The 15,052-nt window shown below is 40.0% G+C and overlaps 1 protein-coding gene across 1 annotated transcript in view; it reads right to left on the reverse strand.

Moving 5' to 3' along the window:
• The window catches only part of COL22A1 (collagen type XXII alpha 1 chain), a 231,925-nt gene that overhangs the window by 185,688 nt on the left and 31,185 nt on the right, over nucleotides 1–15,052 (reverse strand). Inside the window, exons 3-4 of the mRNA XM_087962222.1 lie at nucleotides 6,385–6,553; nucleotides 1,261–1,827 (exon numbers count right to left, since the gene is read on the reverse strand). Coding sequence (XP_087818348.1) covers nucleotides 1,261–1,827; nucleotides 6,385–6,472 — 655 coding nt within the window. The 5' untranslated portion in view covers nucleotides 6,473–6,553. The remainder of the gene's footprint in view (nucleotides 1–1,260; nucleotides 1,828–6,384; nucleotides 6,554–15,052) is intronic.

The following is a 15,052-nucleotide window of genomic DNA, read 5'->3' on the forward strand; positions in this document are numbered from 1 at the left end:
TATAATGTTTCCCATAATATAATCAATGGATAACATTCAAAGTGAACACTCATGAAGATTATCCTGCAGCCAACTTTCCCTCAAGCACTAAATCTAGCCAATATTTTAGCCAGTCCCTTGAAAAGAAGATTTTTTCAAACTTTATCCTGATGAAATAATCCAAAAGGACAGGGAAGAAAGCCAAGTTGGGCTCTCTGCAGTGAAGAATGTCCAGAAGTATCCATAATGACATATGGCACATTTCTCTCTAAATTTTGATGCAAACCACTTCAGTTTGTCCCAAAGGTACACTTCCCAAAAGGCAACTGGATTTTCTTGAGTTTTTTTTTCTTTTTGAAAATGTTTCACTTCCCATCCAAGAAGTTTCTTCAGTTCTAACTGACGTCAGAACTGAAGAAGCTTCTTGGATGAGAAACAAAATGTTTTCAAAGGAAAAAGAAAAGCAAATCCAGTTGCCTTTTGGAAAAACCACTTTGGGGACAACCATGACCTGGTTGATTGATACTCTCCATAGACAACACTTCTGTTTGTTTCCCTGCAGAAAGGAAACATTTGAAATGGCTACATAAAAAACCAAGGCATAAATTTTGCAATACATTTACTAATGGGTGGTCTAGTTTTACTGGTGAGGCTTTTGAGAACACGGTCCTTTTCCCACACTGAGAGAGGCTTAAAATTCAAAGGCTTATTCTTCTTTAAATCAACCAATAGCAATAGAACTTAGACTTATATACCACTCTACAGGGTTTTACAGTACTCTCTAAGCAGTTTACAGAGTCAGCAAAATGTCCCCAACAATTTGGGTCCTCATTTTACCCACCTCAGAAGGATGGATATTGTCCCCAACACTTTTTTGGCATCAAATTCCAGCTCTGACACATAGCAGCATAAAAGTGCATGCCTTCAGACTATCTGCAATAAGAATCTGAAACGAATTTTTTAATATATTTTCCTAGCACTCCTTCAATGGACAATAGCAATAGCACTTAGACTTATATACTGCTTCACAGTACTTTTACAGCCCTCTTTAAGTGGTTTACAGAGTCACCCTCTTGCCCCCAACAATCTGGCTCCTCATTTTACCAACCTTGGAAGGATGGAAGGCTGAGTCAACCTTGAGCCTGGTGAGATTTGAACTGTCCAAATTGCAGTCAGCCGGCAGTCAGCAGAAGTAGCCTGCAGTACTGCACTCTAACCACTGCACCACCACAACTCTTATGCGCCTTCCACAATTTCTTGGTCCGTGGCTTATTTACTTACTCTCGCAAAGCCGTCTTCTCAGCTCCTCCCGTATCTTATCAATAGCATTGTAATCAGAGACATGAAAGACGTGGGCTGATTTTGGCTCAGAAGCGATTTCATCCAGTTCTTCTTTGAGGGCATCCCCAACACCCACTGCAAAAATCCGGATGCCAGCCTTATGCGCTGCCGAGGCAGGACTCAAGACGTAATCCTGGCTCCTGCCATCAGTCAGGAGGATCGCAACTTTCTTGATGGCGTTATCATTTGGCCTCCCGCCAGCCTGTACGGAAAAGCTATAACTATTGATGTACCGCAGGGCATCTCCAGTGTTCGTATTCCCCCCATAGTACTTGATGCTCTTTGCAGCTTCTTTGATCTCTTGCTGAGTCCCATAACTCCCAAGGTCAAACTCAGTCGTTGGCTGATCGCTGTACTGGACGACCCCAACACGAGTTCTGTCTGGTCCAATCTCAAACGTGTCCACTAGGTGGGCTATCCATTGGCGGACCTTCTCAAAATCTTCTTTGCCCACGCTGGAGGACGTGTCCAGCAGGAAGATCAGATCATAGTGAACGTTCTTACAACCTGCGAGGGAAATACGAGAGGCTCCTGAGACGCGGGAGAGAAAGGCAGCCAGGAGAAGGGCAACGTTCATAGACATGTCTCTCCAACATAGCAAAGTCTACCTGAAGAAATGACTCAGCAGCTCTCTGTTTCTCCAAAGCATTGAACATGTTTCACCTGGCAGACCTTCTGCTAAGTATTTTCTTGGAGGTTCTGCCTTAATGGCGGTGTCTAAAACTAGTTCCGAATCCAGCTTTTTGCTGCAGTTTGCAAACTTTCTCTTCCCCACCTTTCTCTCTCTCTCTCTCTCCCTGGCGGCTGCTGTCTTGGCTCAGCCCCTTTTGTCTACTCTGTTTGCATGTCTATGAGACAACTTTAAAAAAAAGAAAGAAAGAAAGAAAGTAACTCCCAACAGAGTATGCTCTGTTCTCCCTCCTTCCTTTCCCCTTTAATGCCACAAGCTGAAAATGCCTGGGTATATCAGATTATCTGCCTTCCACCCAGTCACGCTGTTTCTACATTTCTACACATTCTCTCTTAACCAGGGCTGTTAGATTTTATTAATCATTAGTCTGGAGAACTATTTAACACCAGTCAGAAGGTTTAACAGAGCAAGATTCAAAACAAAACCTGACATGTAGGTGACTCACTGAGTGCAAAAATATTCAGAATCGTTATCTTATTGGAGCAAGAAGCATCTCTCTGTGTGTGTGTGTGTATGCTCAATATATAGTAGCTAAATATAGGTTTACAAATGATGTGCTCGGAAGCACATATTTCAAGAAATAGATCATAAATTAAGCTGGGTGTGAATTCCATTTCTACTGGAATGGAGGCACCGTGGCATCTGTCTTCCACAGCTTTTGTTCATCTACACAATCTGGCAAAGTCTGAATGTTTTGGGCGCCATATATTAGATCCAGAAAGCAGGTGTTTTCTGTCATAGTGTCTACCTTCTGGATCAGTATCTCCCCATACAATTCTATGGTCCTTATCCTGACCCTATTTAAGCAAACCTTTAAAACAGAGCTGAAGAAGCTTCTTGGATGAGAAGCGAAATGCCTTCAAAGAAAAACCAGAAAATCCAGTTCCCTCTTGAAAAAAAACACCTTTGGGACTTTAAAACATGGTTCTTCTAGGTCTTCTAGACTGGTTGGTGGACTCTGGTACGGAAGTTGCTTTTGAAGCATAGGTAGTCCTCAATTTACAACCCTCTGCTTAGTGACCATTCGAACTCACAACAGCACTGAAAACAGTGACCTATGACCATTTTTCACATTTACAACTGATGTAGCTTCCCCATGGCCGTATGATCAAAATTTGGATGCTTGGCCGCTGGCTCATATTTATGATGTCCTAAGGTCATGAGATCACTTTTTTGTGACCTTCTGACAAGCAAAGGGAATGGGGAAGTCAGATTGACTAAACAATTATTGTGTTAACTTAACAACTGAGTGATTCACTGAACAACTGTGGCAAAAAAGATTGTATAATTGGGCAAAATTCACTTAATAATTATATTGCTTAGCGGTGGAAATTTTTGGATTAATTATGATCATAATTATCCTTACCACCCATCCACTCCCACTTGTAACTGTATAACTATAACTCTGTCGCTTGTATCCTTACGATTTATATTGATTGTTTCCTAGTATGATTTGATTGCTTATTGTACCCTATGACTATCATGAAGTGTTGTACTTTATGATTCTTGACTCTTGATGAATGTATCTTTTATTTTATGTACACTGAGAGTATTTGCACCAAGACAAATTCCTTGTGTGTCCAATCACACTTGGCCAATAAAGAATTCTATCTATAAGTTGAGACTACCTTTATAGCTGGATGTTTCTGGACATCTCTTTTATAGGGTCTTTTGTATTATTCTATTTTATTTGTCCCTGTTTTCTACTGCCCGAAGTCTGGCAGCCCATTTAATAAATAAACAGCAGGATGAATGTCTGTCACATTTGAAGTCTAGCTAGTGATGATTGAGATTGGACATATCCTTCACCTTTATATGAATCAATAATTTAGCTCCAAGATTAAAATGAACAATTTTATTGATTCCAAAAAATGCTTCAACAATTGTAGGGTTGTGTAGCTTTTACGTGAGAGCTACAAGAGTATTTGCATGCATACTTCTTAAGCAAGTCTTGTCATGTTCAGTGGAGTTCACCTAGGATATTCAGGTGAAAGTCCTTGATGAAGCTCTCACTTTGAGCAAGAGCTAGAAGAATTTTGCAAGCTGCAAAATGGGTCTGAAAACAATTTAACCCAATCATTCTTTCAAAGCAACCCTTTGAACAGAATCACTGAAAGAATCAGATGTGCCAAATGTAATCCATCAACTCAGTTGGATATTTGTTTGTTTCAAGCATTGGTATTTTAGAATGATTTAATAAAGAGGCCTCATTGACCAGTATGGGGCTGGAAGACCTCCAAGGTCCCTTCCCACTCGGGTACTTTGTATTCTATTTTTTGTTTATTTATTTGATTTGTCAATCGCTTACAAGATAATAGGTATAACTATAAACATAGTTATGAATACAGGAAATGGATACATATAAGAAAAATAAAAAAGAAACAATAGGACAGGGATGGTAGGCACATTGGTGCGCTTATGCACGCCCCCTACAGACCTCTTAGGAAAGGGGTGAGGTCAATAGTAGATAGTCTAAGGTTAAAGTTTTTGGGGTTTGGTGAAGAAACCACAGAGTCAGGGAGAGTATTCCAGACATTGACCACTCTGTTGCTGAAGTCGTATTTCCTGCAATCAAGTTTGGTGCGGTTAACCTTGAGTTTGTATCTATTGTGTGCTCTTGTGTTGTTATGGTTGAAGCTGAAGTATTCATTTGCAGGTAGGACATTGCAATGTATGATTTTATATACTATATTTAGATCAGACCGAAGGCGGCGTAGTTCTAGGTTTTCTAGGTCTAAAATTTCAAGTCTGGTGGCATAAGATATTCTGCAATGAGTAGAAGAGTGGAGAACTCTTCTTGTGAAATATTTCTGGATTTTCTCAACTGTGCTAATATCAGATACCTAATGTGGGTTCTGTATTCAACAATGATTTCAAAAGTGGCCCATTGAAGTGGGAAGCTACTCTCCATTTTTAAGTGGCAGAGACACTGTTTGACTTTGCTCCCATAAATGGAATTTATGAAAAATGAATTGAAATTAATTTATGAAAAAAAAAACAGCAAATGCTTTTTCAATGTTTCCAACTGGTGCGTCTAAGCAGAGCATATCTTCCTTGCTCAAGAGCAATACATCAGGTTCCAGACTGATGAGCTATATTCAAGTATAGGTCTAGCAAATGTTTTGTATGCTCTAGTTAGTAGTGTGTTATTACCAGAGAAGAAGCTACGTAGGATTAAATTAACAACTCTTAATGCCTTTTTAGCTATGTAGTTACAGTGGGCTGTAGCACTTAGATCATGAGAGATGAGTACTCCAAGATCTGAGGCCATACAGATAGTCCTTGATTTACAACCACAATTGACCAACCAACATTTCTGTTGTTCAGCGAGACAGTTGTTCAGTGAGTTCTGCCTCATGTTGACACTTTTCTTGCCACGGATGTTGTCAATCACTGCACTTTTTAAATTAGTAACATGACTGTTAAGTGAATCTGGCCGCCCCATTGACTTTGCTTGTCTGAAGGTCTCAAAGGGTGATCATCAGAGGTGGTATTCAGCAGGTTCTGATCAGTTCTGGAGAACGGGTAGTGGAAATTTTGAATAGTTCGGAGAACTGGCAAATACCACCTGCGACTGGAGATTTTATAGTATCCTTCCCCTGCCATGCCCACCAAGCCACGACCACAGAACTGGTAGTAAAAAAAAAAATGAATCCCACCACTGGTGATCGCATGACTCCTGGACACTGCAACTGTTATAAATACGAACCAGTTGCCAAGCATTCAAATTTTGATCATATGACCATGGAGATGCTGCAAAGGTAATTAAGCGTGAAAAACACTCATAATGTCAGCTTTGGGAGCCATACTGACACCAGACGCTTCCACACTGCTACATTCTTGAGCCTGGGAAAATGGGAGGAGGGAATTTCTTGGAGTGTATGTGGTTAGATATAATAGCATTCTTCTTCTAAATCAAGGTCATGTTATTTCTGCACCTGGGTGAGGAGACGTCTCAAGTTGGGACAGAGGGTGATTGGGCCATGTGATGCAATGAAGTGTGCAATGGGGGTGGATTTGTAGTTTTTACTTATTGCAAGGAAGGGCGGAGCTTTCAGATTCAGGATTCCCCAGATGTGCCAGTTGACTATCCAAATAAAACAGAACTTTTGAGAAGATGTCCATCTCGGAGTTACTTGTTGGAGTGGAGGTTTTCTGGAACGTTGACATATAAATCACTTTTTTCAATGCTATTGTAACTTTGAACAGTCTCAGATGAATTGCTGTTAAGTTGAGGACTATCTCTACATGTAAAATAATCTCAAGTGGTGAATGAATTGTATTGCCTACTGTAATTTTCAGAACTTTTTAATAAGGTCCCAAGTAAAGCCCCTCTTAAATGAACATGTCTTGCAACCAATACCTGCACTTACCTGCCCTTTGAGCTTTAATCTTCTCTCCACCCCAGAGAAGAAGTAGTGTCAAGATGGAAGTGATCAGGTATCTTCCTATAAGAGGCATCTTTTCTCACTTCCCAGAGATAACACAGCTTTTTTTTTAATTCTCCCCTTTAGTATACGGAATTCTTCTACAAATCCATGCCTGAGAAAAGGAGATTTTAAAAGAGAGAGAGACATGAGAATAATGTAACAAAATTCTTCAGAAAAGAAATCACCACTTAAAAGGGTATCACCAAAAAGATAGGGAGAATCTCAGATAGGATTGTCCAAATGGACATTATTTTCCTTGGTTTCTGTTTGCTCTGACTGTTTTTTGTTTTTTTTTAAGTATATAGCAGCTGATTTTCATGGAAAGGAGGCCCATTCTACTGGAGCAACCTGATAAGAAAGATGTGAAAACACAGCACACTGACTTAATCATGAAGTCTAGCAGTAACTATGCTTAGAGAACAACCAGAGCAGAAGTCTGTGATGACCCAGAGTGGGGATACAAAACAAACACAGTTGCAGAAAACTTCCAAGCTCCAAATATCCTTGACGGAAGACCAAAAATTCCCACAGAAAGAGTTACAAGAAGGAGGAAAAAGCAACACAAACCAGGCAAGATATGGGCTGGAGGATGACCACAGATAACTGAACACACACTGGGAAAGACACCAAACGCAGAGAGGAATCATAAACCAGAGATATTTCCACGCTTTGTTTTCAGCGCTCGCCCATACGCATGTCCATCCTCTTATTCAGTTGTCACAGCTACACCCCATGAAGAGGATCAAATCCCTCTCCTCCCAAGTAGACCACATCTCTCCCTTATCCTCTCCTCCCTGCATGCCCTAGGATGGAGAGGGGATGGGCCTGGGTCCTCCTCTGACCTCTCAGCCAGCCTCTGACCCTCCCCAGCCTCCTCCACAACCTCCGGAGCCACACTTCCACTCCCTGTCAGCTGTTCCTCCTCTCCCTCCAAGTCAGTCTCCACCAGGGGCATGACAAGTCACTAGGATCTGTGGACTTATTGGAAAAACTAGCCAGGGCCTCTCTTTTTTTGGAAAACCTTTGAAGTTGTGTTTCTAATCGTCTTTGCTTGCAGATCTTGAGGGAAAGCAGAAACTCCCTTTGAAGGAAGCATAAGAACGAGAGAAGGAAGATCACCCATGCAAGATGAACATGTAACTGCTATGAGACGGCTCCCCCAAACTCTGTACTAATGTTGGGAAGATCATCACTATTTTATTGGCATGGAATTAATTTAGGATTCAAGGTGTTCCGTACTAAGCAAGCTCGTTGGCTTGCAAGTCTAATAGTTTTCTTTCCACGACAGGTTTGTAAACCTGCACTTCTGATTGGCCCGCTGATAGCGGATCGTGATTGGTCGTTTTTGGCTGATCTGATTGGCTGACAGCGGGTCGCCGCTGATTGGATGCTCCCAGCGCGGCAAACTCAAACCAAAGGAGCTGCTGCTGCCCAAGCCTTTTCGCTCTGTTCTGAAGTCACTAATAAAGAGTTGGAGTCACTATTTCTATGCCTCGTCTCTGTTCTTGCGCCCACGTTCCCAGAGTTAACACAAGGCTTGCTGTTAGCCATATTATGAACTACTAGCTCGATACCCGTGCTTCGCTAAAAGACTATGTGGTCGGGCTTAGTTTTTTGGAGGAGGAAAATAAGGGGAAAAAATCTGCCTCTGCCTATCAGCGTCCATCGGTATTCATCTGGCTAGTGTCCTGTCAGTGTTCGAGAAAGTTGAGGGCTGTTTGGAAAGTGAAGCAGTATTTGCTGTGTGAACAAGGAGACAGCAAGGAGCCTGGGCGTGGCTTAGCTCAGCTGTTCTGTACTAAAGCTGCTTGCTGCTCTGAAACTGAAACTCCTCTCCGCTGCTTGTGTTTTGCATTTGGAACAGATTTCTTTTCAGGTGGGGAGGGGGAGTAGAACTCCTTAGCATCAGAGCGTGTTAATAATAATATAGGAAACGCTAATGCTGTGGTGGTCATTTTGAAAAATTCTTTTTTAGTGAGCACCTAGAAGCCAAGAGGAACATACACGCCAAATTTCAAGTTTGTAGGCTTTATGGTTCTGGAGATTTTGTGATGATGCGTGAGTGGTATTTCGCTTTTATATATATATAGATTTCATTAACCTTGCTTTTCAAGAGGTGAAATATTCATATTCCAAGAAATAAAAACTACTGCTGCTCTCTCTTGAATTTAGTCTCATGACTTTTCTTGAGAGGGTCTTAGCTACCTCTTGTTTCTAATACAAATATAGCCAAAAAGTGAACTTCAGATACTCAAGCTGAAGCTCAAATACTTTGGCCACTAAATGAGAAGAGAGGACTTCTTGGAAAAGACCCTGATGTTGGAAAAGATGGAAGGCCAAAGGAGAAAGGGATGGCAGAGGATGAGATGGTTAGACAGTGTCACTGATGAATTTGAGCAAACTGCAGAGTCAGATATGACTTAGCGACTGAACAACAAAGGTGAACCTCACACAAAAGCATTTGTACATGAAACAATTTTCAGCTGTGTGGCTTTTTCACGGGATACCTTATTCCTTGATAATCACCCCCAAAAGGTGAGATTAAGAAGAAAGGGAATATTGTCAATCCTTTCCAGCAGACATGGTTGGACTTCATGTACAGACATAGCAACTGCAGAGTTACTGGTTTTGAAAGAACAGATTAAAAGGTCTTTGTTGAAGGACCACAGGGAGAAGATTAATGGAAAAGAACAGAAGACTGTTGAGGACAGAAGATTGGAAATTATCCTCAGGGCTTTTCTGTCTTCTTCTGTGGAGACTTGGGCCTATTTACAGTAGCTCTTTCTGAGCAGAATTGGCAGAAACATTTCAAGTAGACTGCAGTAGCAATTCTCTTGTTTCTTTGAGCATAGCTAGGACATCCTTGACTTTTTTTAAAAAACCAAAATGGTGGGGGTTTCCCCCCCAGGACATAAATGAATGTATAGATCTGCCTATTTATAAATAGATACATTTGCATACGAAGGATTGCCATAGATAAAAAGTAAGATGGGAAATGCAACAGTGGGTGTTTGTAACATATAAAATCCAGAATTGCTGGGAATCAGTGTGGGATCAACTTCTTCTATAGCAACATGTTTGGGTGGTAGAATTTTGTGGAGAAGTTCTTCACTCCATCCTCTGTTATCAGAGATACTAATTACAGGGAACATGAGGAAGGTCTCATTAGTGTCTTCATGTTGGTGCTCTCTATAGTAGTAGGGAAAAATCCTCCTACCACTGATGACATTACCTAACACAGTTCTAAGCTATATTAACACAGGGATAAAATCAAGATCTGTTTAATATCATTTTATAATGCCTTGGTAAGACCACACTTGGAATTCTGCATCCAGTTGTGATCACCACGATGTAAAAAAGATGTTGAGACTCTAAAAAGAGTGCAGAAAAGAACAACAAAGATTATTAGGGGACTAGAGACTAAAACATATGAACAGTTGCTGGAATAGGGTATGTCTAGTATAATGAAAAGTAGGACTAGGGGTGACACGATAGCAGTGTTCCAATATCTCAGGGGCTGCCACAAAGAAGAGGGAGTCAAGCTATTCTCCAAAGCCCCTGAGGGCAGGACAAGAAGCAATGGATGGAAAGTAATCGAGGAGAAAAGCAAGCAACTTAGAACTGAGAAGAAATTTCCTGACAATTGGAACAATTAATCCACAGAACAACTTGCCTCCAGAAGTTGTGAATGCTCCAACTAGACATTTTAAAGAAGATATTGTGCAACCATTTGTCTGAAATAGTATAGGGTTTCTGCCTGAGCAGGAAGTTGAGCTAGAAGACCTCCAAAATCCCTTCCAACTCTGTTATTCTGTTATATGCAAGAAAACAACCAAGTTCAGAGAATTTCAAGGACCCCACAGAAATCCTTGCCTATTCAAGTTGGATGGATACCAAATTTATGTTCCTGTTTGTATGTCTGTGGTTTTTTTACAGCTACATCTTTAAAGGATTTTCAAATACAGGTTTGTCCATCTCTTGATAGGAAAGTGAGTGAAGAATCAAATTTTTTTTAATGGCAGCTTCTATTAGGGATAAAAGTGGCTCCAAAGCAATGAGAATATTTATACAATAGAAGTGTCAGTAAAGAGAGAAATCAGCTATTCCTAGCCTCAGTGCAGGTAGCACATCTGGCAGGAAATGTCTTACTATGTTGGGTTTCTATATATCTATTATTTTCGGAAATAACTTGCAAGAAGCGCTTCAGATGTTACATGAATATGAACCAAGAATGTCTCTGCTATTCTGTAAAGCAGCCAGTCCTTTTTCAAGTTTCTACATCATCTGGGAGAGGTAGCACATAAATTGTGGCTCTGAAACTAGATGCACCTTTGTTAAGCTCAAACATAAGCACAAAAAGGAGGAGATACTAGAAGGAATAGCTACAGGGCAGTTGTGCTCAATTAATTAGATGGTGCATATAGACCTATTTTTTAAACAAAACTCATTGAAAAACAGCAACCCTTATTTTATGTGTTATTTTTGTCTTTCTGAACAGGTTACACTATTTATCATTTCACGTTGCTGCATTTTTATACCAAGCATTAAATCTAGTTGGGCTATCATCGAATTTTGATGTAAATTTAAAAGTGGAATCTGCTACAGGTGTTGTATTTCAACACCCATTCAATTATAATCTTGACTGACATTTCAGGAGACATACTGAAAAAATGTATGCTATTTTTTTAGAGAGAGAGAGATTACAATTTTATATTGTAGATTTTTAATGTTGTAAGATGTCATGGTTTGTTTAATAATAAATAAAGTGGTGATTTTTTTTTTGCACCTCTCTTCAATATCCTTCCTATGAACATATCTTGCATGAAGTTGCAGCATATTCCCCTTTCAAGATCAAATTCTAAAATCTTCTTCAGAATCTGGAAACCTTCCAGCATTTGCTACAGCTGGTTTTAAAAACTCAGTTTTGTGCCAGGCTGTATATTTTAACCATTGTCCAGTAGGTGTCCCAGCAACACCGTAAGATGCTGTTGAAGCTTTTTGCAGAAAAGAATAGACACACAAAAAATAGTAATGTGATCCAGTTCAGTAAATCCTAGTGTTAAATGTTTTGAAAAATACCAATGCTGTTCATTTAAAATGATTTAACAAGCTGGATGCCCAATTCTTTCTCTTATGGGAGAAATATTGCATCTAGCTTAAAGAAATCAGGAATCATTTTGGGTGATGAACCAAGTTTATTAAAAGGAAACAATTTTCATAAGCTGTAGCATCAGATGCAGATAACACTTAAACTGATAGAGGATGTCAAGAAATTGTGTAGCAGCTGTCCAAATGAAGTGGGAGAGACTGACACAAGCTTGTAGTTTTATATAAATAAATATGAGGGGTCCTTGGTGCTCTCTGAGCTTGCTTATTTTCTTGCAGACATTCCATTACCCTAACTAGGTAACATCATCAGTGCAAGCAGGAGTGCTGTTTGCTGTCAGTTTATACTCAGTTCAACCCTGTGCTACAAATATTCTCCTTTATTGATAAATAAATCTATGTAATATTTCAATTTACAGCAGACAAGATAGTCAGGAGCATCCTGAGGTAAATCAGACAGATAGTCAGGAACATCATGAGGTAAATCAAACAGTATACAGGTCACAAAGAAGAAAAAGGTGGGGGGAAAGGGAAACTCCCTCTTTATAGTTACGACAAACAATCATAGTGCGGATTGCCTCATGCAAGATCCAGCCAACCAATCATCTATCACTGTATTCTGGCCTATTATACACTTTACTTTTCCAGCTAGTAAATTCAATATCTTAAAAGAAGATTTTGCCATCCCACTGTCTCCTGGCTAAGCATCTTACTGTCATTAATAATACAATCAGATTTCCTATAATTCATTCATTGGTATTTGAATTAATTTGATGAGGTCTTCTTTTGTTGCCCTGCACAGGAGAACAGAGCTGGAAAGCAGGTTAGTGGGGTGGGGAGGGAATGGAGATTTTGCAGTAGACACACCATGCCAACTAAGCCACGCCCACAGAATCTATAGTAAAAAAAAATTTTTTGAATCCCACCACCAGTAGGAATCCTACTGTCAGATATAGAGCCGTTTAATTCTTCCACAATGACAGCCAGACAATCTTAAAACACATCACTGTGAGAAGAGCTCAGGATCTGGCTAGAAGGACTTCCAGACAGACTGTTGGTCCAGAGGTTGAACATGACTGAATTTATCTGAAGTATCTTTTGAAGGGAGCTCTTGAAAAGAGTTTGGCAGGGTTTTAAATTATGTCCATTCCCAGTTTGTTACAATTACATTTTTTGGGGAAAAGCTATAAAGCCAATTTTTTAAAGGAGTCTAGATTAAATACATTTGTGTTTCAATTTGGCTTATTATCCAGGCCTAGGTTATATCTATCTGTTGTAGTGGTAAACCAATATTCTAGAATAATACAATGTGTGGTTTAAGCAGTAGGGATTATTTCTATAAACCCTGGCAAAATGAAACCATGGCTTGATGTCCTGGGAAAACCAAGTGCTAGATCTGATCCCAGTTTGCTGAGATTTGACTTTTGATATGCACAATTTAAATTGGCATTTGGACTCTTCAATGAAGTGAAAGACAGTAGCATCTGTAAAGCATTTTCTGGAGGATATCTCAAAGAGGTTTTGAGATCTACCACTCTATAAAGCCTTAGTAAGACCACACCTGGAATACTGCATCCAGTTTTGCTCACCACACAATAAAAAATATGTTGAGACTCTAGAAAGAATGCAGAGAAGAGCAACCAAGATGATTAGGGGACTGGAGGCTAAAATGTATGATGAACGGTTGCAGGAACTGAGCATGGCTATTCTAGTTAAGAGAAGGACCAGGGGAGACATGATAGCAGTCTTCCAATATTTGAGGTGGTGCCAAAGAAAGGAGGGGGTCAATCTATTTTCCAAGGCACCCAAAGGCCAGACAAGGAATAATGGATGGAAACTGATCAAGGAGAGATTCACCTAGTAGTAAGGAGACATTTTCTGACAGTGAGAGCAATCAACCAATGGAACAGAAGTTGCCTTCGGAAGTTGTAGAAGCTTCATCACTGGAAGCTTTCAAGAAGAGACAGAACTGCCATCTGTCAGAAATAGTGTAGGGTCTCCTGCTTGGGTGGAGGGAGGTTGGACTAGATGACCTACAAGGTCCCTTCCAACTCTGTTAATCTGTTTCTGTATCTATTATAAATTAACTATGAATGAAGGTGGGAAGGGGGAAGAAAGTTTTTTTTATTCTTACTTTTTTCCTTTTCTCTGTGTTTTTTTTCTTTTCTGTACCTCTTACTTTTTCTTTTTGTCTTCTATCTTTTTCAGTTTGTATTAGTTTATACCACTGTAATTATAAACTTTCACAAAATTACTACCCAAAAAAATCTTTAATAAACATGGAATTTAAGGTTAACATCTTTTGCAGTTGTTGAGTACAATTCCTTGTTCCAAATACTATGTTTAGAATAGAATTCTCACCCATATTGATCTCTTGCTCTTAAAAGAAGCTATTCATGGTTCCTGACAGAGACGAAGTTTGGACATTCCTGAACAAGGACCAGCTGAGACTTTGAAAATATATTTTTGCCCACTGGAAACAGAGACATGGAGTCTGTGGCTAAATACTGATGGAATTCTCTGGCATATAATCAGTTCACCCATATTTTCAGGATTCTAACTTGTTGCCCTTGTAAAATAGTGTTCTTTTTTTTTTTTCCTCTTTAAAAATTACATCATAAACAACCCACCAGCAGGGAGGAAGAGAAGCGCCTGATACCAGCAGTAGAATGATTTTATCATGTAATGACATCAGAAGAATATAGAGTATATCTTCATCCCATTTTCCAAACTGACAGTGTATCTACTTCTGCAATCCAAATAATGTCCCTTTTATCTTGTTCATGTTTGACAAATAAACAAACAAACAAATAAATAAATAAAATGTTTTTTTCCCCGAATCTCTCTGTGCAGAGGTGGTATTCAGCAGGTTCTGACCAGTTCTGGAGAACTGGTAGTGGAAATTTTGGGTAGTTTGGAGAACCACCAAATATCACCTCTGACTGCCCCGCCCCCCATCTATTCTCTGCCTCCCATTGAGTCCCAGCTGATCATCTGGGTCTTCTTTTGTTACCTTGCACAAGAGAACAGAACTGGAAAGCAGGTTAGTGGGGTGGGGAGGGAAAGGGATTTTGCAGTAACCTTCTCCCAGGAGTGGGGAGGGAATGGAGATTTTACAGTATCCTTCCCCCTGCCATGCCCACCAAGTCACACCACACCCACCAAGCCATGCCCACAGAACCAGTAGTAAAAAAAAAAAATGTGAATCCCATCATTCTGTGCCTTCGAAAGCAGTAGAAGTTAGCACCCGCCCCTCTCCTAGAAAAATGAAATATCCTAGGAAATATTGGAAAGGCAGAATAGTTCCCCTAAAAGAGAAATAAAAATCTGAAAGGAAGCAGAAACAAAACAAAAAACCAGCTCCCTGCCCCCAGCAGGTACTTGGTGCCAGCTTATCTATAAAACAAAAGACCTCAGCTCCAGGATGATGGGATTATTCTTCAGGGCAAAACCATTCAGCCACAATAGGAAATTTCCCTTCATTGCATTACCCAGCAAGATTCAA

The sequence above is a fragment of the Notechis scutatus genome, chromosome 3, assembly GCF_049901735.1.
Source record: "Notechis scutatus isolate UNSWTSFEM ecotype Mainland chromosome 3, rNotScu1.2, whole genome shotgun sequence".
NCBI lineage: Eukaryota > Metazoa > Chordata > Lepidosauria > Squamata > Elapidae > Notechis > Notechis scutatus.